Source organism: Ascidiella aspersa, chromosome 8 (genome assembly GCF_963924565.1).
Source record: "Ascidiella aspersa chromosome 8, kaAscAspe10.2, whole genome shotgun sequence".
Lineage (NCBI taxonomy): Eukaryota > Metazoa > Chordata > Ascidiacea > Phlebobranchia > Ascidiidae > Ascidiella > Ascidiella aspersa.
Window position 1 is genome coordinate 23,365,070 of NC_139454.1, and position 25,283 is coordinate 23,390,352.

Genomic DNA, 25,283 nt, shown 5'->3' on the forward strand with positions numbered 1-25,283 from the left:
TAAATAAAAATGTTACACCTGGTAGTGGCCAAGAGCTTACACATAAAATGTTACGTTACGCTCGGTCGATTTTTATTTAAAAATCGATTTCCTGCCGGAGTCTCATTAAGAACAGTTTAGGTAACCAATATGTTTGGTATTATTAGTACAATGACATTTTCACGCTTGATCCATAAAACACACATTGGTTATATCACATGTTTTCCAAAAAAAATAGTTTATCCTCACCCTTTTGAGCTCATCGTAATTTGGTAAAACTTAGGAAGCTCAAAACATGGAACCCGTGATGAACAAGTAATATTAGATATTCAATTTGTTTAAAGTCATTGATGTGGGCTTAAAAAACATGCAGGAAATACCATTGACCTATCTTCGATTTTTCCGCGGGTTATTATAGAATATCATAGACACAGTTTACAAAAACCTCAGCAATTTTTCCACTTACAATAAAACACTACTTTTTTTGTCGCTAAAAATCTTTCTACTTTGTTTAAAGTGAATTATTTGAGCTTAAAAACCATGCAAGAAATATCATGGGATAATCTTCGATTTACCCGTGGGCTATCATAGAATATCATAGAAACAGCTCATAAAAACCTTAGCAATTTTTGAATTTACAACAAAAAACTAACGTTTATGTATCAAAACATCTACTACACAACATCTTACACTAAATTTCGTTAAGATAAGTTATCTTAATTTATCTAAGATAGGCCACTGCTAATTCGAACATGCCTAGTTTATCTAAGATAGGCCACTGCTAATTCGAACATGCCTAGTAAGGCCCAGGGATAACTCCAAGATAATTTCTGACTGGGTTGGACAACTAGATTTATTTCAGCTTTTTAAAATTAGATTAGAATTAAAACTAGAGCATTTTAGTTTTTCCCAATTAGATTAGAATTAGATGGTTTTGAGTTTTCTTAGATTAGAATTAGAATTACCGAATTCCTAAAAATCGAATTTCAACCTCAATTTGAACTAAAAACACATTTCATTATTTACAATCAATTTGATTTAATTGTAATTTTTCTTATAAGAACGTGAATCGTAAATATGCGTGTGCTAATTTTTATGCTTTTTAGACTGAAAAAATTACATACGGTACAAGTCGTTCAAACAAAAGGGATTTAATTCAAATTCTGTGTTTTAACTGAGAAAATGCCGTTGGACAAAGTAGCATATGTGGTAAAATCCGAATTAGATTAGAACTAGAATTAGAGCAAACAAGCAAATCACAAATTAGATTAGAATTAGAATTAGAATTAGTCGCATTTTGCTCTAATTTATTGAATTAGAAAACTAGAATTATCTAGTTGTCCAAGTCTGCCTTCAGCTAGGGATGTCAGACACTTGATATTTAATTCCAATATCAATACTAGATATTTTCAGCAAGAAGTATTGCGGTCCTATCCGGTATCAAATAATGTCATTACTATGGTCAAATTATTAAAATTAGTCAAACTGGAAAGTTCAGTGGTAATGATTTTGTTGGGTATAAAACCGAAATTTTATTTTGCGCTAAGAAGCATATTTATATTTTATTTTATTGGACTATTTTCTTGCAAATCTGTCTTTGGAGGTAGAAAACTCTTATAGGTTGAATCACGAATTATATAGGTATCGGATCGGCACCGATACCACCCTAGTATCGTACGAGTACCGATAGTATCGCTTTGCCTTTAGTATCGGCTCCGATCCGATATTGTTGGACATCCCTACTACCTTCAGGCTTCAACCATTATGCCCCAACTAATGGATTTATCTGCACTTCCAATTTATTGTTTGCTATCGTAAACCAGAATGATTTTCCTGTTGAGTGTTTTGTTTTTTTCGTAATAAAATTAGCAACCCTCCCAAAGCTGTTTTTAGGATTACCCAAAGGTTGTTTTTAGGATTACGTCAAGGCGTTGTGCTCAAAAATGACTGCAGTAGTTCACATGGTAAGATTTATTGGAGTTTGTTGTGTGCAAGATTTCTCCAAATTTGATAAAACTGCAGAGACCATACAAAGACGTGGTTCATATCAATTGAATTTAAACTTATTGATGCTAATACCTTATTTGTGTTTTTTGAAGGCCCTGTTCTTTCAGCGGAACTCCGCAATCAAAGTTGTTCGAACTTAGCTAATTCATTTTTGGTGCATATCATGTTCTGCCCTTTTATTGAGAACAAAATAACCGAACCTGCTCAATTTACTATTTTTGCAAACCTATAATAGATATTAAAAAAGTATTACATAGTTCTCATGGAAAAACAACCAATAAATTTTGGCTTTTATGGCTCCCTTAGCCAAAAAGGTTCCCGACCCTGTCCTAGACGTACATACGCGAGTTGCAAGATTAACGTCGCCTGTCGCTGTGGCGAAACAATTACTGTGCCGCTACGTGTAGCGTGATAACGTAGCGTTAGTGTTTTTTCGGGCGACCAATAACTTTCCTATAACGGTCGCCTTATTATTAATTGTCCATCAAATGGTGATGGACGAGCAACTAACGTGCAATGTCAGGTGAACATATTTCTCATTTTTTTATTCGTCCCACTACTAAGCAAGAAGGCCATGGCAATGCGCGTTTAATTCGCAACTTTGCGAAGCTAGACTTTATAATCTGGCGTGCAATAAAACGAAATTCAGAAATCGTATTTACGTTTGTAATGACATTCGCTTGTCTTAATATAAAACAAAGCCGAATAAAAAAATTGGCGGAATGGAAGAAAAGCTTTGCAATGACTAATTAAGTTAATTTAAAGTAAACTGATTCCATGATTTGTTTAATTCATCAAAAGTAAGTGCTTTTATTCGTTAGACTTCGTTTAATGGCTGTATTTATTATTACCGAGGAGTAATAAAACAAGTGAAAACATATTAAAAACAATGTTAGTTTTTTTAAAGCGAAGGGGCCACGAGGGTTAAGAGATTTTCAAAGGGGGCCACGGAGCATAAAAGGTTGAGAACCACTGACCTAAACTGACGCTATTGCAATAACAGAATCAACCGCTTCGTTGCAAAACGGAATAGATTTTACCTGCGCGACATGCGCATGGGTGGCATACCGGGGGGTGACACTCCGCTGTCGTGGTGACACAGCGGAAACGATTTGCGCCGGTTATTGTCCTTCTGCGATTTGTGTGCACCCATTGTGTGCACCTCGAAGCAACGTACATCGCCTCTGCTTAGAGAAGCTACAGCTTCAAATCAGGGAGACGCAATAAACGCAATCTCAGTATAGTCGGTACAGACGTAAAAATTAGCTCAGAAACCGAAATAGGAAAAGCGTTAGGGCAAAACGAGGCTACGACGCAATTGTTCAGCCGCACAAAGAATAGAACATAATTTGAATTAAAAAAGCTTTTAAATTAAAAGTGTTCAGTGTTTTATAAAGTTGTTATGTTTTTCCGTGTTGTTGATTTTCTGCGCAAAGCTTGAAAAATCTATTTTGATAAGTATAGAACCAGTTCTTTAGCTTGGCGCAACTAGAATATTACTAACAGTTGAAGATGTGTGCTGTAGGTGTTAGGGCCTGTTTAGGCCAGTGATTCCCAAACTGTGTGCCGCGGCACATTAGTGTGCCTCGAGAGATTCTCAAGTGTGCCGTGAAACTTTTTGTAACTTTGGAAAAATTGTATTAGCAATAGGCATACACGCAAGAATTAGACCAAGTACGCACTATCCATTACAAAATTGATAATATCAAGACATTGCTACATATAGTATGTCGTGTGTTAAGGGTTAAGTCACTATATTATTGTTCTGTTAAAAGTGTGCCGCGAAATGCTCAAGGTATTTCAGAGTGCCGCAAGCCAAAAAAGTTTGAGAACCACTGGTTTAGGCAATGGGTACAAACTGCAAGTTAAACTGTACTATTCGCCCTTTATTTAAACCCAAACCCAACCCTAACTGTTGGTTCATCCCTGCAAAGCATTCACCCCTGGATTCACGTTCCACCTGTGTAAAAACTCACTGGTTTAATTAGGTTGGCTCACGTAATGCAAGCATTTGCTGAAACATATAAATATTTAGGAATTAAATGGACGATGTTCTATTCTAACACTAAGAGAAAAAACAAATGCCTGCTAAATTGCGAGTCTTTCCGACGAATATAAAATTGGTAATTCCGAAAACAGTGAACAATTTCAATAAAAATATAAAAGCCATAATATTTGATAAAAGCGACATTTCGCAATTTACAGACGTTTAAGCAATAACTCATGCCATCATCAGTGTAAAAATCAAGTGAAGATAAAAGCGTTAAAACGTAAAAGAAACGAAAAAAGGACAAAAAATAGCAGCGAAAAAAGGCGATGCATGGGTCAATGCGTAGCACTAGGTATTAAAAAGATATAAAGGTGCCGAGGTTGTATCTATATTAAGTTCTGGTTTGCGATCATCAGAAACTCAAGCAAAAATGGCGATATTTGTCATGCCGCGAACCCAATATTTCCGGTTTGTTGAAATTAACCTTATGTGTAGGATTCGCGAGCAGATGGGCACAAACTTCCGACTTAGGTGACGACTGGTGTTCTTTCATACGGGTCTTCAGGCTTTTACATTTTTATTGAAGTTAGTAAAAAAAAAACGTGTATTGTGTTCCAGTGAACAATGAATTTAAGTTTTTTACAAGAGTCAAAAAAACTGTTAGTTACTCTCGATGTACCTGAATTTTCCCAGGAGCATTATATACAAATGCCAGGATAAGGCAACATGTTTTAAAAAAATCAATTCTACATTTTTCCCCGCGGTCCTCCCGAAACGTTTTAAAATCAACGTATGTCAAGTATTATCTGTGTGTAGTGGAATTGGTCACAACCGCCGCTGTTTAACATTGGGCTACGGAACATACTTTAATAAAGTAGACTGGTACATAATAAACCAGGGGTTCTTACACCGGGGTCAATGGACCCCTTGGGGTTCCGTAAACCAGTTTTATGGGGTCCATAAAGGCCTTATTGAAATATTAGTCTATATTTAAGAAGTAATCAATTTGTCATAGCAAACAGTTTATTAAAAAATAAAGTATTTAGCTCCCTTTCCACTTTCGCATTTTTTTGACCGAAATCAGCAGATTTATGAAGTCTATTTGTATTGTGACGACAGTTTATGACGTCATTGTTGAAATATTTTTGCCCACGCGAAACCAAAAAAAAAGGCGAAACAAGTTAGCATACAGCAGATGCCACTTGCAAATATCAACGATGGTAACAGTACAGTCGAAAGCTCAGAAGACGTTAGTTTTCAACCGTATTGCGGTCTCAAGCAGCTACAGACAATCCAAATGCTGACCACAGTGATAATGGCGAAACAAGCCATTTAGCATGTGACACTTGTGATAATGGCGGTGCGGGTTAGCGTTGCTTCGCATAAGCAATACTTCTGCCACATAAGCAGAAACATCATAACACATACGGTAAATGCAAAAGCCATTAGGTGGTAATAATAAATCATGCCTTCTGCACAGGCACGTAAGAAGTTTGTTATCCGTCGGCATGTTTACTTTTTTATTGTGTCTGTCTTTCGTTTGTACATTTTAATATTGCTATTGTATTAATAAGGATTTTCTAGGACGTACTTTTGCTGTCTTAATACATAACCAATAAAAGTGCGATAGGGTGGGTATTATGTCACTATAGAATCTCATTTATGATCTTTAAAACTTCATCGACTAAAATCGAACGGTCTGGAAGTGTTTTAGCGAAGCTTTGCACTGCTTCGCACTATAGTAAAGCAGTGTTCGTAGAATATAATAAAACAACTTATTTAAACGATTTAAAAATAGCTTTGCACGTGCATATAGGACTATAAGGATTACATATCAAAGTTTTAAGAAGAAAAAGTACACAACAGCACCGAATGATGGCTCAACCACGATGTTTGGCTGTTGTGCTAATGTTGGCTTCTATGACAGGTTAGTAGGCTACTAAACGAACATTTCTCCTGTTTTTCGACACCAATTTGACATAAATGCCCACTGTGCACACAATAAGACCTAGGGAACACACAATAGGATCTACTGGGAAACACACAATAAGACCGGCAAAGCAACAATACCTAAAGCACAAAAAAATTTATGATAACACAGCATTAAGACCAACGACATCGCACAGCTATATAAGCAGTAATACCAAGATAGAACAAGATCTAAATTGTCTGACTAAGACCTAAACCTGTCGGAATAAGTCCTTTGTTTATCATAATAAGACCAAAATAGTCAAAATAACGCCTGAATCTGTACAAAGACGGTGTGTGACGATCGGGAATCGTTGGTCTGGCATCGGCCTATCCATGGCAGTCTCTTTGTTTTGGCGCCGCTGTTTTGGCGCCGCTGTTTTGGCGCCGCTGTTTTGGCACCGGATTGTTTGACCCTGTTTGGGGTTAGAAGGGGGTAATAGTAGGGGTAGAAAATGTGTTAGGGTAAAAATTATTAGGGGGCTAGTCATATAATTACGGGTGGGGTTTGGGTTGTGCAATATGTTGTGTAGGCCTGATTCAGATCATTACGGTCTTATTCCGACGGATTTGGGACTCAATCCAATTATGCCGTTATTACGACTATTATGCATTTGCCTGTTTTTTTGTCCTACTTCGAACTGTGTTTTCCGACGTCGAGGTTGTTCTCATATTGATCTATGGCTGGTGATCGTTGTTAATTTGAAAACTAGTAACAATGTAAATAAAAGACAGATAGAGTTGCAAAACAAATGCACGTATTGAACTTACTAAAAACGCATCTCTGTAATAAAGGAGGCAGCTTTAAATTTATAGCCACTGTATAACTCATATGAAAAGTCGGTTTTAAATTTTGCCAAATTTTGTTGGCTATTTTGTTGTGCCTGGAGTAGCCTCTATTAGTTTTAAAATTCCAACTAAAACGAACCTATTTTTGCGTGTGATGCAATTTTCTTAATATCAAATGTTAGTGAGAATGCTATAACGCCACTCACGCTATGTTTAATGAAACTCGCTTGAGTGGGCTGCCGAAATGTTAACATGCGATTCACTGTTTCGACAATAGACTCGAAACAAGTCATTTGCCTCGATCCTGTGAAAATTCCTACTGCGTCGTTGTTAAGCCCGATCTATTAATTTAAGTTGTTTCCAACCTAAGCCACGTTAAATTGGCGATAGTACAAAATTGAATGGGAAACATTGATATATACAGGTATAAAAATACAATAGGATTACGCAAATCTGGCAATTTGACAAAGATAGGAACAAAATAACAGGTAACAATTCACATTTGTTGCAGTTGTTAAAGACTACACTACTTACTTGACGTATTTGTTTGTTTTTTTACTTACGAAAACATTTTCTAAAGGTTTTGTTACATCTCAAGCTTCCATCAACTGGGACTGTGGTACTGAAACTACGGTTGCCGGATTGGCCACTTGTACAAGCAACCTGGTAGATTTAAGAACTGCCTTGGCTATGTTTAATCCCACAGGTGTGTATTGAAAATTCGCAATTTAAAAGTTGTATCTGTTAATATTACTAATAACAAGTATATATATTTTTTGTTGGCAAAACGTGTAGTTGTATATTTTTGTTTGCAAAACGTGCAATTGAAACGTTGATCAATTTAAAATAATAGACTAGGAAAAGGCAAAATGGCCGTGATATTTTTTTCTAAATTTTGCAAACTTGTGAAATTATTCATTAAACTGTTACGTAATAAACGCAGGATTCAAATCTCAATAAGAAAGTGGTTCTACAATAAGCTGGTTGGACAAAACATTTTCACTTTCAAAATTAAAATCAATGGCACGACTCATTTTTCTTTTCGCAAATTTTTCTAGATAATTTTTGTATGTCGTCACTATAGAAGTTAGACACTTTACTACGCAGTATTAATGACTTTAATATCTGCTTTAAGAATTTTCTTTAAATGAGTAGTAAAACAACCATCGCACTAAAACTTGCAGTTAACGTTTTGACCGCGGTTTTGGTGTTGATCACATGATTTCGTTTTGATTTCCTAAGTGTGCTGAAACATGCAGGAAACACCGCCTGTTGTAACAATATATTTTATCCTAATAAGAATATCAAAGCCCATACAAAAGTAGGTATGAAAATTTAGTTATTCGAAACGTTCAAAATGAAACCTACTTTTATATGGGCTTTCATATTCTTAATAGGTGTTTTCTTTTTGTACAGAAACTGAGGATTCCTATTCATAAGGCGAAATATATATTTCTGTAAAATTTTAAGAAATTATTTCATGTTTGATACTGTTTTTTATAAACAGTCTTAACATCAAATCAAATTGGTTCGAAAAAAAGTTGTAGCTGGCCTGGTATCGTAAGTCATTATAGCTATTCGGCCCTTTATATAGAAAGTCTAGTGACCCCTGCACTGTGTCTGTACACATTAAAAAAACATCTTCTTTCTTTAATAGTGATCGACCCTTGCACGCAAGCCCCTGGCGTGTCGGGTTGTTTCGTCGACACCCAAGATATGCAGGACTGCACGTTTGTCGAAGCAACATTCGACGTCACTTGTGCCTGTCCCAATCTCGGCGTTGCTTATACGCAAGCCACACTTGCAAGTGGTGACTTGCCTGGTCAGACATGTGACGGTGAGTCTGCGTTACGTTGAACACTTATTTTATATCTTGGCATTCACGGGGTAAGTTGTTATGACTTGCTATAGTGTATTCTGGTGTTTGTATGCAGAATAATCCTCTTGTGGAGTTAGCTAAAATGATGTATACTTGGATGTAAACCCTGTTTTGCGGCAGGTATTTTTAATTTAAAAAGCTTTTTTTTACTGATTTTAAGGTAATGCAAGTGTAAGTATCTCTACTCGTATGATCCTAAGGTGGTATCAGCCAACGTGATGCCAAACAGGTATCATCGGCTCAGATAGGTTTTACAACACTAAGAAAAACCTAGCTCAGGACGCCTATATTTTGCGTTTTTTTTTCGGTAAAAGTTTTTAGGTCCCCACAGCAGTTTGACGAAACGCGTGTGTTTGTCATCGCTTCCGTGCGGAAAAAAAAGTAAACGCCAACAGCAATCAAGTGCCACGATGCCACTCTCTTTCACAGCGACAAATAAACCAATAAAATAGAGGTTCCTAAACTGCAGTGGTCCGCGGACCAACTAGGGGTCCATGCAAAAGTTTCGGGTCCGCAATGGGAAATTAGTCTTTCGGTATTTAAACTTTAGGCTTTAGAGAATGTTTTCAAACATTGTTCTTTGTTTTAAACATGATCTGCCATCATTATTAGTCTTTAATTTATGCTTAATAAAAACGAAGTGTTTTATGATGTCTCTTGTGACATCAGAGGCATATATTATGTAGTTACCCCCTATCAGCGAATTGTTCGCATTAGCTAGAAAGTTGTTACATTCAAAAGAATCGTGGCTGCACTAGTTCTACTATGAAAAACATGAGTCAACTGTCCCTTGATTTTTATAGGGCCGCGAAAAATGACAATAATTGCAAACCGGGAAGTTTTTTTAGAAAAGTTCGGGAACCGCTGCTCTGAAAGAACGAGTATATGCCTGTATTTCAGATTTGGACGAATGTGCCACGAACCAGGACAACTGCGATTCCGTCCGTGCCACTTGCACCAACACAGTCGGATCTTTCACGTGCAGTTGCAACTTCGGTTTCGTAGGCGACGGTCTCGACTGCTTGCCCGTTTTTGACGAGTGCAACATCCCCGTCGAACCGACTTGCGATCCGATCGCCACCTGCGAGACAGTGGATCGTAAGCTTTGATCTAAAAGAAAAAAATAACCTATTACCTAACTATAATGGTTGTAACTTTCTTTGCATTTTTTATGCATTTTTAGTAGTATTTCGGAGCATAATGGTTCGAGGTTGTAGTAAGACGTAATAAGAATATCAAAGCCCATACAAAAGCAGGTAGCATTTTGAACGTTTAGAATATGTCTTTATTCGAATAAGATGTTGAAAATGAATAAAGACTTATTCGGTAAGTTCAAAATGATACCTACTTCTGTATGGGCTTTGATATTCTTATTACGTAGTAGTATTTCAAAATTTAATCGAAATTTGTCACCGAAAACTTTTTCAGGATTTCTGTTCTCACAAAGCATCAATGTATTACTGTTGGTGTTTAAAATACAATTTGTCTTGCAGATACAAATTGAGCTATTAAGAGACGCTTTACTTTGCGTGCTGTTGTTGCATTCCTGATAAAGGCATCCTGGATAGTTAGCCAACATGTCGAACAAACAAATAAATACCAGGAACACTTATTTTCAGTATTTTCAGTAATAGCTGCCGACGCACTTGACGCGACGCGACTAATGCTTCTTTGAGCGGATGCACAGCAGTTTAGCAGCACATACCCAAACTCTTGCAGAAAACGTCATTTTTTGACTATCCCCTCCGAGCGGTGTTTTTGTCGTTGGTTTGCTAGTTAATTTGGCCCGATAAGCATTTCTTCAATGAGAAACATGATGCTTGTGCAATCATTAGTTTTACACAAATTTCTTTACGGATATATCGAAATCTAACGTACTTCGAAACAAGTCAACACAATTCAGCCGCATCAAGTTCAGCAGACCTTATCGTTCGGATTGTTTGACCCTTTCAAGCAAGTTTGTAAATAGCCTTTTAGAGGTGGCGGCCAATATAAACTTTTCGTTGAAAACCGCATCGCGTGGTCTCCAATAAAGCGTTAAACAAGCTTTATTTCAACTGTAGAGAAAATATAAACCGATTGTTTGAAAATTCGCCACTGGAATTAATCATCGTTTATGGTCGCATGTTTTTGTAGTGTTGTTACCCGGCAGGGGTGAACAAACGCACTTCATAGTTTGTAAACGTTTGAAAATGAACCCCCAACATACGGATACAATACTTTTTCTTATCGTTAAGTTAGCACGATACTTTCGATGATGTTTAGTTTTTTCATTTTTAGGGTAATGAGTGTCCTTGTTGGTTTTAGAAAACTTCCAAATTTAAATGTTTGCTTGTTTATTAGTTCGAGCTGTTTAAAGTGAACGCCCCGGCCTTAGGGAAGGCTGATGTTAATTGGAACAATATTGGTAACACAATTCAAACTAGATAGGAGTAGACAGCCGAAAAGAACTAAAACGATGACGTCACACTTTTGGTTTTGTTCCCCAGTTAAAGGCACCTAGAGGTGCGGACTCCTAAACCTTAAATACGCACCTACATATCATTCTACGCCATGTCTGAAAATTTGGAAGTTCTACGAGATTTACTTTTTCTATGAAGCTTCGGACAAAAATCGGTCTAAAACATACCAAGCAAGCCAAAACCATAGCAAACCAAAAAGCAAACCATAGCAAACCAAAAAGCAAACCATAGCAAACCAAAAAAGAATACTAGAAAAAACAAGAAAATATAAAATAAATTCCCGAAAATACATTTTCGGCCCATATGAACTGCGATATTTTTTGGGGAAACTAACGGTCGCCTGATTCAAATCCATCTCCCATCATTATAGGCAAAATTTATAAAACATCGACTTACTATGGAAATATTTGCTCCATATGTAATGGAAATGAATTTGATTTCGGCCAAGAATCTTGGTAGAGTTAGCTTTAAATTATTTCCTAAAAAAAAATACTTTTACTATAGAAGAGCTTCGTTGGATTGCAAAATTTACTAAATAAATTGGAATTGAATCGATATAAGCACCACTCTGTTGTTTATAATTAACTTACAAAATCAAAAGAATACAAGTTGCAATTTGCAAAAGTCACGAAGCTTACGACAAGATACCACTCCAAAATAATATATTATTTTTTATTTTTTTTGGTTATTTTTTTCAATAAATATATTATTAACGTAATAAGAATATCAAAGCTCATACAGAAGTAGGTTGCATTTTAAAAGTTTCGAATAACTCTTTATTCAATATGTTGTTGAAAATTAATAAAGAGTTATTCGAAACGTTCAAAATGATACCTACTTCTGTAGGGGCTTTGATATTCTTATTACGTCTTACTACAACCTCCAACCAATATGCTCCAAAATATAATAATTGGTATCAGGTAACGGCTCTCATCTAATAACTTAACTCCGCTTCTAGGAACGGTGGGATGCTTCGCCCTTACGGATTTGGCCGGTGTGCCACCAACTTCATTTGCTGGAGCCAGCAGTGCCCTTGAATGTATAGACATTTGCTTTACCGGAGGATTTCCGTTTGTCGGCGTTTTGGTAAATAAACCAAACCCAACACACTTTCGAGTGTGGCTTTATATTTTTAATTCTTCTGACAAATATGTGTTCAGCGCCGACGTTTCATATACCTATACGGGTAATCTTCTTCAGGGCAAAAGACTTGTATCTTTACAGAAAAGGGCAAAACTTTTTTTGTCTTTTGTTTTTTATTGGACTCACTATATATATACCCTTTTGTAAAGTTACAAGTCTTTTGCCCTGAAGAAAGATTACCCGCATAGGTATATGAAACGTCGGCGCTGAACACATATTTGTCAGAAGAACCCCTTTAGAAATATTATAATGCATTGCAACAACAGGATATTCAGTGGTTTTAGCATAATGACCGTTCTTTTTAGTCGGTCAGTATTTTGTAAAATGTTTCTACCTCCAATATATAAATAGATATTTATGTGGGTATTGGTAAACAAAGAAAATCTTGGTTAGGCTTAAATATTATAGAGTGTGTATAAGACGATAAGTGTAGCGAACTTGCTGATCGCCAAATTCACGTTTTCTGTGCTTTTTTGTCAGAATAATGACTGCTATTGCCGAAACTCGATGCCATCTGGAACGCAGGGAACTTGTGACATTGCATGTGGTGACGGCACTGCATACACCTGCGGCGGTGGCACTACCCATGCCACCGTATATCGAACAGGTACCGGTCGGTTAAAGTTGAACATAAGGCAAAACAAATTAGGGGTCCGCAGTGAAAAAAGTTTAAGAACCTGCTATAGATTATTTATTTATCAACTATCAACATCCAACTGCGTCAGAAGTTACGGAAAGTAAAATAAAAGAGAAATTTTCTCGGCATAACCAAGACAAATCTCGTCGGGTTAATCAAATTGAGTAACACGATGGATGGATCTTAATTTCTTCATTTATTTGGTTTAAATATAGAAGAAAAATATTTTTATTGGCGGCATTGCAATTTTTATGTTTAGTTTGTATATTGTTTGATAAAGTTAAAATTCAAACCCCCCAGGATATCGCAAACGAAACTGAATTGGCTGCAAAGTATTGAGTTGTACTTTAGTAACTATACATACTTCCTTAATACATGCGATGTCCTAAGCCGATATGAACATGGCCTCTGTTCAAAACCTTCCATTGAACTATAAATGAGTATCGGCGCAAACGTGTTCACTGCACTAATTATTTTATTTTTTTAACTTTTTTACAATTTCAGGTGTATATAAAAAGAGTGTAACCAATTATTTGACCTCTGATTGGGATTGTATCACGCAAGGTTGCCAGATAGCGAAAATAAAAAAGCAAAACTTCGTAAAAAAAGCCCCAAAAGCCAAATTTACTAAAAACTAGAACAAGCCTCTGTTATCCTGAAATGAATAAAAAAATGCAATAAATGGTCATGTTGGTACATTGAATTTCTCATTTTGTGGCAATTTTTGCTCAATTTTTTTCCCTTATTGTAAATTTTTCGCTTTTTGAGATTTTTTTGATAAGTTTTCTCTTTTTCTGTTAGTTTAATCTCTTTTTTAAGATAACACTACTAAGATTTGTGAATAAAACCAAAAAATGATTTAAAAAAATAAAATCGAACGGGGTTTAAAAATGCCTAAATGTTCAAATTTGGCTTTAAAAAATCCTGACTGGCAACCGTGGTATCATGTTGACGGTTTGGTTAATTTATCATGTGCCGGAACAGGTGCTGGACACACCTGTACCTGTCCAAGCGGATATGACGGTGACGGCTTTAACTGCGCGGATGTCAACGAGTGCGCTAGTCTTACGGTGAACGATGGTTTCTGTACGAATACAGTGGGAAGTTTTGTGATCACGTGTAACTCTGGATTTCTTTTGGACTCGTCTAATCAGTGCGTTACACCCCTCAGTAAGTTCCAAGTTGAAGATATTTCACTAGAAGACATTCGACGATTTGAAATCAAATGTATAAAACAACTTGGCCCCAAAGCAAATCGTTTAGCCCTGTGGTTCTCAACCTTTTTTCTTTCGTGACCCATTTACGTTGCAAACAAATTATATTGCCCAATAGTTTTATGAAAGAAAAAAACTGTAAAATTGGTTTCGAAAAAAACACCGCAGAACATATTTTAAAACAGATTATTTATTCAACCGTGCATTAGTGAGATACTTCCATATAATCAATAAATTTACATTTCTTTTAAATTCCTCACCAAGCCATTATTCCTGCAAAATTACATATAGTGACACAAATGAAACTAAATCTAACTTTTTTAAATTGGTCTGTGGCCCACCTCAAATGTTCTTATGGCTCACCAGTGAGCCATGGCCCACTGCTGGTTGAGAATCGCTGGTTTAGCCACATAGGTGATCAGTCAAGCCGAGTGAGTTTACAAACTATACGTAAGAAATACACGGCATATCCGTACTGCTTGCATTCCTCATGAGCGCTGCATTATTGCGACAACGTTTAAGCATCCCGCATATGGCGTGCAAAAGAGAAAGGACACTTCTCTCTCCGTTACGAATGCTCCGATTTCTTTGTCGTTTAGCTAGACCTTGCACACCTGACGGTGATGGGAATACCTTGGGAGCCTATGAAAGATGGACGTCCGACTGCCAAACAGTAGGACTGTACGACTGTATCGCCCCAAATGGTGAGTTACGACTGACGACATGTAACCAGGGCTGCGGAAGTTACGACTGACGACGTTTAATCAGGGCTGCGGAGTCGGCTAAAAATAACCCGAGTCTGACTCCCGAGTCCCAATTCCGACTCCGATCAAATGTGCGATTCCGTCGAGTCCCGAGTCCGACCCTTACTTTACAGCCTGTATTCCGCCAATTTTGGCAACTAAAGTAACATGGATATTTAGCAATCCACTTATAGGGGTGTCATATAATTCATTTACTCACAATAAATAGTTGAAAATATTCCACCATATGCTATTCCACCTTTACAATTTCCAGTTTGCGGCCATATCAGTCTTAAAATTTGGTACGGCGCATGCGCATGTCGGACTCGGGACTCGGGTAGTTTTACGTGGTCTTACTCGAGTCCCGAGTCCGACTCCAACTCCGCAGCCCAGCGTTTAACAGTGTAAAGAAGCACCAAATGGTACAGCTGCGGTTTGTTACCCGATTTTGGAATCTATCTAGAAATTGGACAAGCAGAAAAACCTAAGGCGGAGATTTAAATTTAAAATAACTGTAGAATGTTCTTTTGTGAAATCATTTTTCGCACAAAACAACCAATCCCTGCTTGCACAAAGTGCGTAGGTAAATACGTGAAATAAATAGATCGATGCCGAAACCAAATTGTTGTAGAATTTTTTTTTATGCAATTCACAGGAACGTTGTTTACTTTTGAACACTAAACACGGATCTGTTCATAATCTTCAGTAGAAAACTTCTTCAATTTACTCTACTTTAAAGTGAAAATCTTCAGTAGAAAAAGAGTGGCCCAAACAAATGATAAAAGATTCATTATTTTATTTGCATACGATTCTTCAAGTGCTTATGCCATCTTCAGTGCGGTAAAATGTGGTTGAGATAAACGCGTGTCATCAATCTTTCATCATTTATTTGGTCCACTCTTTTTCTACTGAAGTTTTTTACTTCAAAGTAGAGTAAATTGTAGAAGGTGATAAAGTCATTTTAACGACAAACCAAGTTATGTCTTTGTCACTCTGGTCTTTGTACGTTTGAATTGAAGAAAATTTTTGAGTTGACAGCAATCGGACAACCGTGTAAGTCGAACAAGATTCGGGATTTGAATGATACTCACTGTATCGCACACCCGTAATAAGTGGAAGTCGACGGGGGCTGTTTGCAAAACTTAAAGCAAGGCTTGGTTTAATAAAAATAATTTCTTCTAGTAATATATTTGTCGAAAACCAACGTTTCAACTTACTATACGGCAAGCCTTCATCAGGGAATGACACACATGAATGCTTGCCGTATAGTAAGATGAAACGTTGGGTTTTGACAAATATGTACCAGAAGAACTTATCTTTATTATTCTACGCCTGGTAGCAACAGCATATTTATCAAGGTTTGGTTGATTTACCAGGCTCGCCCACGGTAATCTACGCTGTCACCGCTTTCACCAATGGGGCTTGCGGTTCAAACGGGTTGGAGTCGACGGTCACCAAGGCTGATTTCACATTTGAAGACTTTGTCACGAACAACAACGGTTTTCAACTGCTCCGTCCGGCGGTGGTATGCGGACAGGATTCCATGTCAATTAGGTACAATTCGCTTACTTGAAGCTTATACCGCAGCGGTTCCGAAACTTTTCTAAAAAATTTGCTTGGCGGACCCGTTGCAATTCTTTTGAAAATTCGCGGTCCTATAAAAAAAATTCAAGGGTCAGATGACCCATGTTTCTTGTAGTACACTAGAGCAGTCACGATTCTTTCTAATGTAACAACTTTCTAACTAATGTGAACGATTCGCTGATAGCAGGTAGTACAGCATAATAGATTCTTTATCATATCACAAGAGACATCATAAAACACGCTATATGATCGAATAATTAAGCATAACTATAAAACAATTTTGATGACAGATAATGTTTAAAACATAGACGAAAGTTTAAAAACATTCGCTAAAGCCTAATGTTGAAAAACTAAAACACATGGGCAGGTTTTTTTTTAAGGTTTGGTTTGGGTGACCGCTAAGTAGTTTTAAGAGACCGCAAGTGTTTCACTTAAATACCAAAAAGTTGCAGTTCCAAAATTTGGGAAACCGCTGGAGAAATTTACACCTTAAAAAAAAACACTGCATATGGGCGTAATTGACAAAATACAGTTTTTTCTTTGTTTTTTTTTCTCAGAGATTGTTAAGTGTACTTTTTGTAATTTTGGAAAATAAGTTATTTGTAGTACACGCAAGGATTTTAGACTTAAATACGCACTATTCATAACAAATTAAAAATATTGAGACATTTACATTTAGTTTGTCGTGTGTTGAGAGTGATTGCAAAATTACTGTTTTGTTGTTCAGTTAAAAGAGGCGAAATATTTAAGATATTTTAGTGTGCCGCAAGCTAAAAAAGTTTGAGAACCACTGGCTTAAACAAAGGTGTATGGTTGGTTCAAGGTTTAACAGTCGAACATTTTTTAAGCTACTGTATTACCGATTGCAAAAAAAAATTAACTGGATCTGTTTGAGTAGTTTTGTTTTTTCTCGTCTTTATATAATAGTGGTGCCCATAAACGGAATCTTGTCCAGATAGTCGTTTCAGTAGCCTATACGTGTAATAACCGTGTTCCTTCTTTTTACTTTACAACAGTTACCACCGCAAAATAAATTGGTAATTTTTTATGCAAATGTAAATTATATATCTAATACAGGGTGGGCATTCAAATCTGGATTACCTGCAGCGAAGCCCATACTTGTAATACCAATTGGATATTTATAAAAAATGAAAACAAGTTTGACGGCACCCTTAAAAATGTCTTACGGCCAAAAGTTTGAAATCGGTGTCATTATAGACCAGTGCTTCTTAAACTTTTTTAGTTTTGTTCACCCCTAGCATCTATATCCAGATTTCATTCACCATTGTCTAATGATATCATAAAACTATCTCGTCTTTATATAACAGCACAAAATGACTTAGCAAGGTATGGATGACTTCGCAAGCTATCATCCATTTCTGACGGTTCACCCTTATTCACCCCTTTTACATTAAAAAATTTTTTTTTACTCACCCTGGGGTGAACCATTCACCTGATTAAGAAACACTGTTATAGGCTACCACATAAACTGAATAAATATCTAATTTACCTTTCACACAGCATCGACCGCTTTATAGCAAACTTCAATGGATTTTACCTGCCCGACCTGGGCATTGGCGATATCCCAGGAGGAGGCACCGCTAACTTTCCAGCTGCCTGCAGAGGTGCTAGGTTTTATGCCGATGGAGCCTTTTACCAATTTAAATTGGACTTGACATCGTCAGAATGCGGCTTCACTGCTACTCAGGTAAGACTCACTTATCAGCCTAATGCGGGATTTAATTCAGTCTTTAAAAAAATTTGCTGAAGAATTTTCTTGACAAATAATAAAACTTTTTTGGGAACACACAATAAGAACTAAAACGCAAAAAAAAAACACAGAAAAATCTATAAACCATAGTATTAAGACCAACGACATAATACAGCCAAATACGCAGTAATAGGTCCTGTTTGGGGTTATTGCTGGAGAATGGGTGGGGTTAGAAAATGGGTTAGTTTGAAATTATTAGGGGAGTTAATCATGTACTTAAGGGTGGGGTTTGGGGTTAGTTCAAGTGTTGTTTATGCCTGATTCTGAACTTTTAGGTCTTATTCCGACGGATTTAGGACTTATTCCGATTTAGACGGTACTAATACCATTAGGTATAAGCCCTATTTCGGCCTTATTCCGAATTGTGTTTTATTCTGACGTTGGTGTTGTTCTTATCTTGGTCTTATTGGCTGGAGTTACAAAAACTCGATTTTGACCTACCGGGAAACAACCGAATCACACAGATTTAGAGGTCAGAATTTTTTTAAGCTGCAATTTTAAAGAAAGGCAATCTGGTTAACACAAAGCAAATGTAAATCTTGACATTCAGCGCTTCTCTGAGCGATATATTATACTTCTCTAGAACAACTTCACTGGGGGGTTACGCTAAACATGCACTTTAGTACAGGGGTTCTTAAACGTTATTTATCGCGAACTCCTAAATTATTGTTTGACGTCGCGTGACCCACGATAGGCAAAATTTTCAAAAAATGACGTCATAAATTGACGTCACAATGCAAATAAACTTCATAAATCTATTGATTTCGGTCTAAAAAATGGGAAAGTGCTGAAATGTAGTCGTTTTTAATTAAACTGCTTTCATTGAAAAAAAGAATGCTTCGTAAATATACACTAATATTTCAATTAGGCCTTCATGGACCCCATAAAAATAGTTTACGGACCCCCAAGGGATCCATGGACCCCAATTTAAGAACCCCTGCTTTAGTACAATGCCTAAAAAATGTGGAACTACAAACGAGTTTGTAAGATCAGCTGTATTCAACTAAATTTAATTACCGTGGCAAAGTGTAGAGTTGCCGAAATTATTGTAATTACGCGCTTGTTTGCCTTGCAGGATAGTGCCACCCAAATATCCTACACCATGAAAATCACCGGTTCAGTTGGTACAGCTGGCGCTACGATCGTTAGACAACGCAACATGGATTTTGCGGCAACGTGCACTTACACTACGACAAACACAGTGGCGTCTTCCACTTACTACATTTACAATTTGCCGTCCCGCAAGAAAAGGTAACGGAACTTGATCGCACACATACTCAAATTTGCGCATAATATGACTTGTCTGACCTGTCATATTATGACATGTATGTATTATTTATTGCTATGTACGTCGCAACTTTTCTTCGCCAATTTAAACTCATATATTGATAAAATAGAAAGGGTCGGCCTCTTTGTATAACCACTTGTTTTTTTTTCAAACATTTCGGCCTATATGGTGATTGTATATTTTTCATTATTAGTTTTTCGGAATTGTAGGTTTGTCAGCGAATATAAAAAAGTTTAGCTTAGTTTGTATTACGGCGAAATATAAAACTAGTAAAACTCACATGGAAACATAGCGTACTTAATATGAGTGAGAAATTCAAAATATAAGTTTCGCAAGGTACTCAACACTTATTAAAAAATATAAACTACATTTGCTGGCTTAGATAACTGAATACACAAACAAAAATGAAGTTTTTAAAGTAGGGACCTATAATACTGAGACAAATATGCTGATATTGTTGCTTTTTGAAAAATATTGAATACACTTTTTTTTTAAAACACTTTCGTTAGTAACTTGACATGCATATAACTTATTTGATAATCGAGATACCTGGTTTGGCATTGTTTGCAACCTGTTTCAGCTCAAGTTTCTGCAAAATCTTCACCTACCAAGACATATACTTACAGGTCGACCAGCGAAGCAGTGATCGAGTTGCAAGCTAAGCAAGACGCTACCTTTTCTTCGGCTTACGACGATCAGCCGATCACGTGGAACCAAATGGCTTACATCGAAGCCGCTTTGCAGCCAAACCCGGAAGATCGCTTCTCCATCCAGTGGTTGCAGTGTTGGGAGAGTCCTTCCAATCTTGCCATTGACCAAAGACGTAAATACATCTTAAAAAATGGGTGAGGATATTTGGTATTTTTGGAAAGATGCCGCGACTGGCGGGTGAAGTTGCGCTATTAGACTTTTCCCGACATCCGTTCAACGTCGTTATGACATACAAGCTATCAAAACACCTAAACAGATTAAAGGGCCTGCACAACACAGGCAAAAGCTATTCTGTCATTCTTAATTTGTTTAAGGCACTCTCTAATATAGTTTATAGGTTGATATTTTCCGCCAAAGATATTTAAACAAACATGAACTGAGGGGGTTCAAAAGAAATATAAAATCTCCTCAGAACGCTTACGTTTTCCCTAGTACAACGAACCCATAGCCCACACCCGTCGAACAATGCTGCAAACTAAGCAGTCTAGAAAAACAACTATAGCCTGCAGTGAGGTTCGAACTCACGACCTCACGTCATACGGGGAGCGTCGCTCTACCAACTGAGCAAAACACAGGCTCAGAGAGGAGAAAGTCGAGAAACAACCATACGCCAATACTTGCTCAATCTGTTAGTACAAGCAACTTCGTATGGTGGTGAGTTCGAACCTCACTGTAGGCTAGTGGTTTTTCTAGCCTGCTTTGCTTGCATCATTGATCGACTTCGGTGAGTCTGCAATGGCTTTCGGTGTAGTAGTCTGCAGTGAGGTTCGAACTCACGACCTCACGCCATACGCGGACCGTCGCTCTACCAACTCAGCTACACAGGCCCAGAGAGGAGCCAAGCAACAACCACACGCCAATGCTTGCCACATTCTGTTCGTACAAGCATCATCACATTAAATTAAATTTTTCATATTCCATAGATGCGACATTGACAGCGATGTCTCGAAGGGAGGAGTTACAGTGTACAGGAACGCTAAATCGACCGCTCAACTTGGCTTCAATCCTCATTCTTTCGGCGGCGGCGAGGCTGAGACCGTCTATGTGCACTGTCTGATCGACGTCTGTGACAACTCTTCAAAGTGCTGCACTGACGTAAGCTTTTCTTCTAATTATTTTCAAAAGCAAACATTCGGTTGGCATTATTGCGGAAAGCAATGTCTCAAGAATTATAAAAATAGGTTTTTTTGGTAATACATTTGTCAAAAACCAACGTTTTCATCTTATTATTTATAGACGTTTGTGAACGTTGTCTCGCACATTTTAACTTCTTTTGTCTTTGTGTCATTCTATTTTGCGATCTGTTGGCCATGTGTGTCATTCCCTGATAAAGGCTTGCCGTATAATAAGATGAAACGTTGGATTTTGACAAATATATTACTAGAAGAACTTATTTTGATTATACTATGCCTGGTAGCAACAGCATATTTATTAATATCTCAAGAAATGTCAGCGGACTATATTAGATATTTTCAACGTTTGTGATATGAAAAGTTGGCGTTGGTAACATGATGAGCGATTGTAGCATAAATTGGATATATATAAACCTGCCATAAGTAGCTCAAACAACAGAATATTAATCATTATAGATACACTATCATTGTGGCATGTTTGCTGCTGCTAAGCTACCAGAATACATAGAGCAAACCAGGCATCATCAAATATGTTATAACTACACATATATCTGCTTGGCGTCCAAAATAGTTTGCCTTGGTTTTAACAATATTATATCTCAGAAAACGTTTGTTTGTATGACTAGCTGAACGAAAACAACAACCAATTAGTTAAAATCAATAGCTTATTTGCGATTTAGAAAGTTTACGATGCGCATCTTTGCAAAAACAAAAGAAAATTTGATGACGGACAATTTACTGACAAGCCACAGTTTTAAATGTAGGAAGTTAAAAAACATTGAATTTGATAAATTCTGCCTGAGAAAGCAGAAACCAGTAATGAAAAATAATAGTGCTTTAAAGACAATAGACTCGAACCTACGCCAGTTTATGGTGAACGGCGAGCACTTTTTGATCTTACATATAAACTACCTTCAATAAATCAAGCTCTGTCCACCTATGATCCAAGATAAGAGCATATAATATTTATTTTATATAGCATAATTTAAAAAAAGTGATGCTATTTTACCCACCCAATTAATGTGGTTACGCAGGTGGTATAATGTTTGTTATATAAAAACACCATAATTTCCTTTTTTATACATTAGAGCCCAATACACTTTGGAACACAATACACGTTTTTTTAGAAATTCCAGTAAAAATATCAAAGCCATAATATTCGATAAAATCGACATTTCACAATTTACAGACGTTTCAGCAATAATTCATGCCATCATCAGTGTAAAAATCAAGTGCATGCCTTTTTTCGCTGCTATTTTTTGTCCCTTTTTCCTTTCTTTTTATGTTTTATCGTTTTTATTTCACTTGATTTTTACACTGATAATGGCATGAGTAATTGTTGAAACGTCTGTAAATTTCGATATGTCGATTTTATCGAATATCATGGCTTTGATACTTTTATTGAAAGAGCCCAATAGTTTTAATATGCAAAAACAATTGCTAAAGCCGTTTCGATTCTTCAAGGTCTGTAAGGACAGAGCGGGCGACAAGTCTAGCTTCAAGGTCGACCCGACCTTCAAAATGGTCACGTCGGGCCCAATCGTTGTGAAGGACACGTGTGGAGGGAGCAGCAAGGGGGGTTGTGAGCAGCTCTGCTCAGTTGCAGAAGATGGAAGTGCTTTGTGCAGCTGTGTACCTGGTTTCGAAGTGGACCCGGAAAACAAAAGCGCTTGCCGAGGTACTAGGCCTACTGTGTTTTAATCGGAAAGTAATTTTATTTCACTTCCATCTCCCGATATTTAAAAACCGTCGTCATTACTATAAAAACAAGTATCTCTGACCGCTGATATATTTAAATTATGACCAACCTAATAGGCAAACCGCAGCTTCTGCAGCGTTTGTTCCATGGTTGTTTTAAATTAAAACAAGACCACAACAATTAAAGATATCGTTTAAGGCGATTTTAATCGTGAAGAAATTAGAATTTGCTTTACGGTCAAAATGACCGTTGGCGGTAATTTAAGGTAAAACGCTTCCCTGCTCGTACTGTGATTTCTAATAAACTAAAAATTTTTGCATGCTATAACGTGACCTAGACTTGGGAACAGTAAGGAAATTTCAGTAGTGTAACAGTTATACCTGAATTTTTTGTGGTGCGGGTCAAAAACCAAAGCACTCCGCGGGCCGCATTTGGCCCGCAGGTTGCACGCCCCAGGGCTATACAATAAATCCTTGTGTAGGTTAAATAATCAAATCGAATAAATTTGTAACCATGCTTATTTAGTTTATATCAATCTGAAAAGCTAAATTCGGTACCATTGCTACAGACGTTGCGTTGCTATTCAAAAAAAACAACAAAAAAACGATAAAGAAACAGAGTTGCTCATGGACCTGCCAAACCTAATTTTCATTTATTTCCACAGTTGTTAAAGAAGGTTCAACTTTGTCGCAAGCGGCGGTCCAGTGGTACTATGTCGTCCTGCCTATCTTCGCGCTCTTGCTGATAGCCGTTGCTCTTGCTGTGGCGCTTAAAATGCGCCAAAAGCCCAGCTCAGCTTACAAGCTTCCTGAATTGGCAGACCTGGCCGACGACTCCTAGGCGCGTTCGCTGTAGTTTGTCGTTTAATCAAGTGCTTCCCTGTTCGTAAGCTATCATCCATTTCTGACGGTTCACCCTTATTCTCCCCCTTTGGTTGGTTCACCTCTGTAAAAAATTTTATTCACCCTGGGGTGAGCCATTAACCTTTTTAAGAAACACTGGTTTAAAGAAATGAGAGCTATTTGCTGTGTTCCCTTTTTTCGATTTTTATCGCCACTAGAGTGTGTAAATTTTCTGTTCGTCGAGGCCTTGGATGATTTCTGAACGGCGATCAACCCACGTTACCTCATACATGCTAAACGTATATGTATTTCTCGCTTAACCCCCCTTTATGTATGCACGCAATAAACGGATTTGTATAGCGTTTTCGTAGTGCTATTTGTCTTGGCTTGCAGTAATTTGTTTTTGTAACATTTTATATACATAACATGAAAATAACGTCGCCCTTATTTTTGGAAGCGACGAAAAAAGGTTGAGTGCCCATGAGATATTTTATCTATACGGCTGATCTAAGACATGTTTTACCAAAATCTTTGCATCGCACGTTTTTAGTAAGAAATGGAGGTTGTAGCGATTAAAAATATGTAAAAATGAGATTCACTGCAAATGTATTGTTGGAGAATAGAAAAGTATTTTAGTTAAGTCTTCGGTGAGAAAGAAATTCGTAGTCAATGATGAACACCAAATTATATATGTTATAAAAGTATACCGTACCGACAAGGTAAAAGGAATTCCATTGGCAGTAACAAAACTTGAACAGTAATAGTATCGTGGACGATACGCTTTAAAAGTAGGCTACTGTAAGCAGGGAGGCAATTTAACCCACATTCTGCCAATTCGAGCACCGTGACTGTTTTTCAGCTCACAGTTACAGTAATTGACCTGTAAAAAACAACCTTTGCCCGCAAAAATCGCTCAAGGCTGTCCGAAAAGCAATAAACCTGTTAACCTTGTGCATTGAGCTATCTGTTCTTCTGCACTTACAGCATCTTTAAACGAGTTAGCTTTTATATTAAGCGTAAAAAACTGTTAGATTTGTACTAGAAAAAAATGAATCTTTATATGCTCACCAAATGTAAGTCTTGTATCATGAGATAGCAGTTATAGTGTACAGTTTATCAAGCAAAAACAGATAGGTTATAGTAACTGACTAATATTGTCCAATGCCCAATAAGTCATGCTTAAGTACAAATAAAACTTAAATGAGAAAAAAGAGATGTAAGTGACCTCTCTGAAATTGTAGCTGTTAGCTTATGCTACTGGCACTACCCTGATCATTGTTCACGAACAAATGCAAATATAGCTGCATCCGCTTTAAAACGTGGCATAACAAACGCTGTATTGTGTGCACCAATGCGGCGTTGTTGACAATTAGAAGCAGCTCTTTAGTTTTACACATACATTAACTGGTAGGCCTACATTTAAACTTCGTTAAAAAGTAGAAAG

The 25,283-nt window shown here is 37.1% G+C and overlaps 1 protein-coding gene across 1 annotated transcript; it reads left to right on the forward strand.

Annotated features, from left to right (window-relative positions):
* The first annotated feature begins 5,851 nt into the window (after nucleotides 1-5,851).
* Nucleotides 5,852-23,837, forward strand: LOC146136936 (uromodulin-like). Its single transcript, XM_083396292.1, has 14 exons — nucleotides 5,852-5,903; nucleotides 7,314-7,439; nucleotides 8,391-8,570; nucleotides 9,513-9,710; nucleotides 12,033-12,160; nucleotides 12,698-12,824; nucleotides 13,839-14,024; nucleotides 16,188-16,365; nucleotides 17,917-18,103; nucleotides 19,242-19,417; nucleotides 20,081-20,299; nucleotides 21,089-21,260; nucleotides 22,763-22,976; nucleotides 23,662-23,837. Exons 1-14 carry the CDS (start codon nucleotides 5,852-5,854, stop codon nucleotides 23,835-23,837), a joined length of 2,319 nt encoding a protein of 772 aa, XP_083252418.1.
* Nucleotides 23,838-25,283: the final 1,446 nt, after the last annotated feature.

What these genes read in the sequence shown, in the direction of transcription:
- LOC146136936 (XM_083396292.1), top strand. Translation starts at nt 5,852, where the DNA reads ATGGCTCAACCACGATGTTTGGCTGTTGTGCTAATGTTGGCTTCTATG. An exon ending in AAATACATCTTAAAAAATGG is followed by an intron (nt 20,300 to 21,088) that starts GTGAGGATATTT and finishes CATATTCCATAG; the next exon opens with ATGCGACATTGACAGCGATG. An exon ending in AAACAAAAGCGCTTGCCGAG is followed by an intron (nt 22,977 to 23,661) that starts GTACTAGGCCTA and finishes TTATTTCCACAG; the next exon opens with TTGTTAAAGAAGGTTCAACT.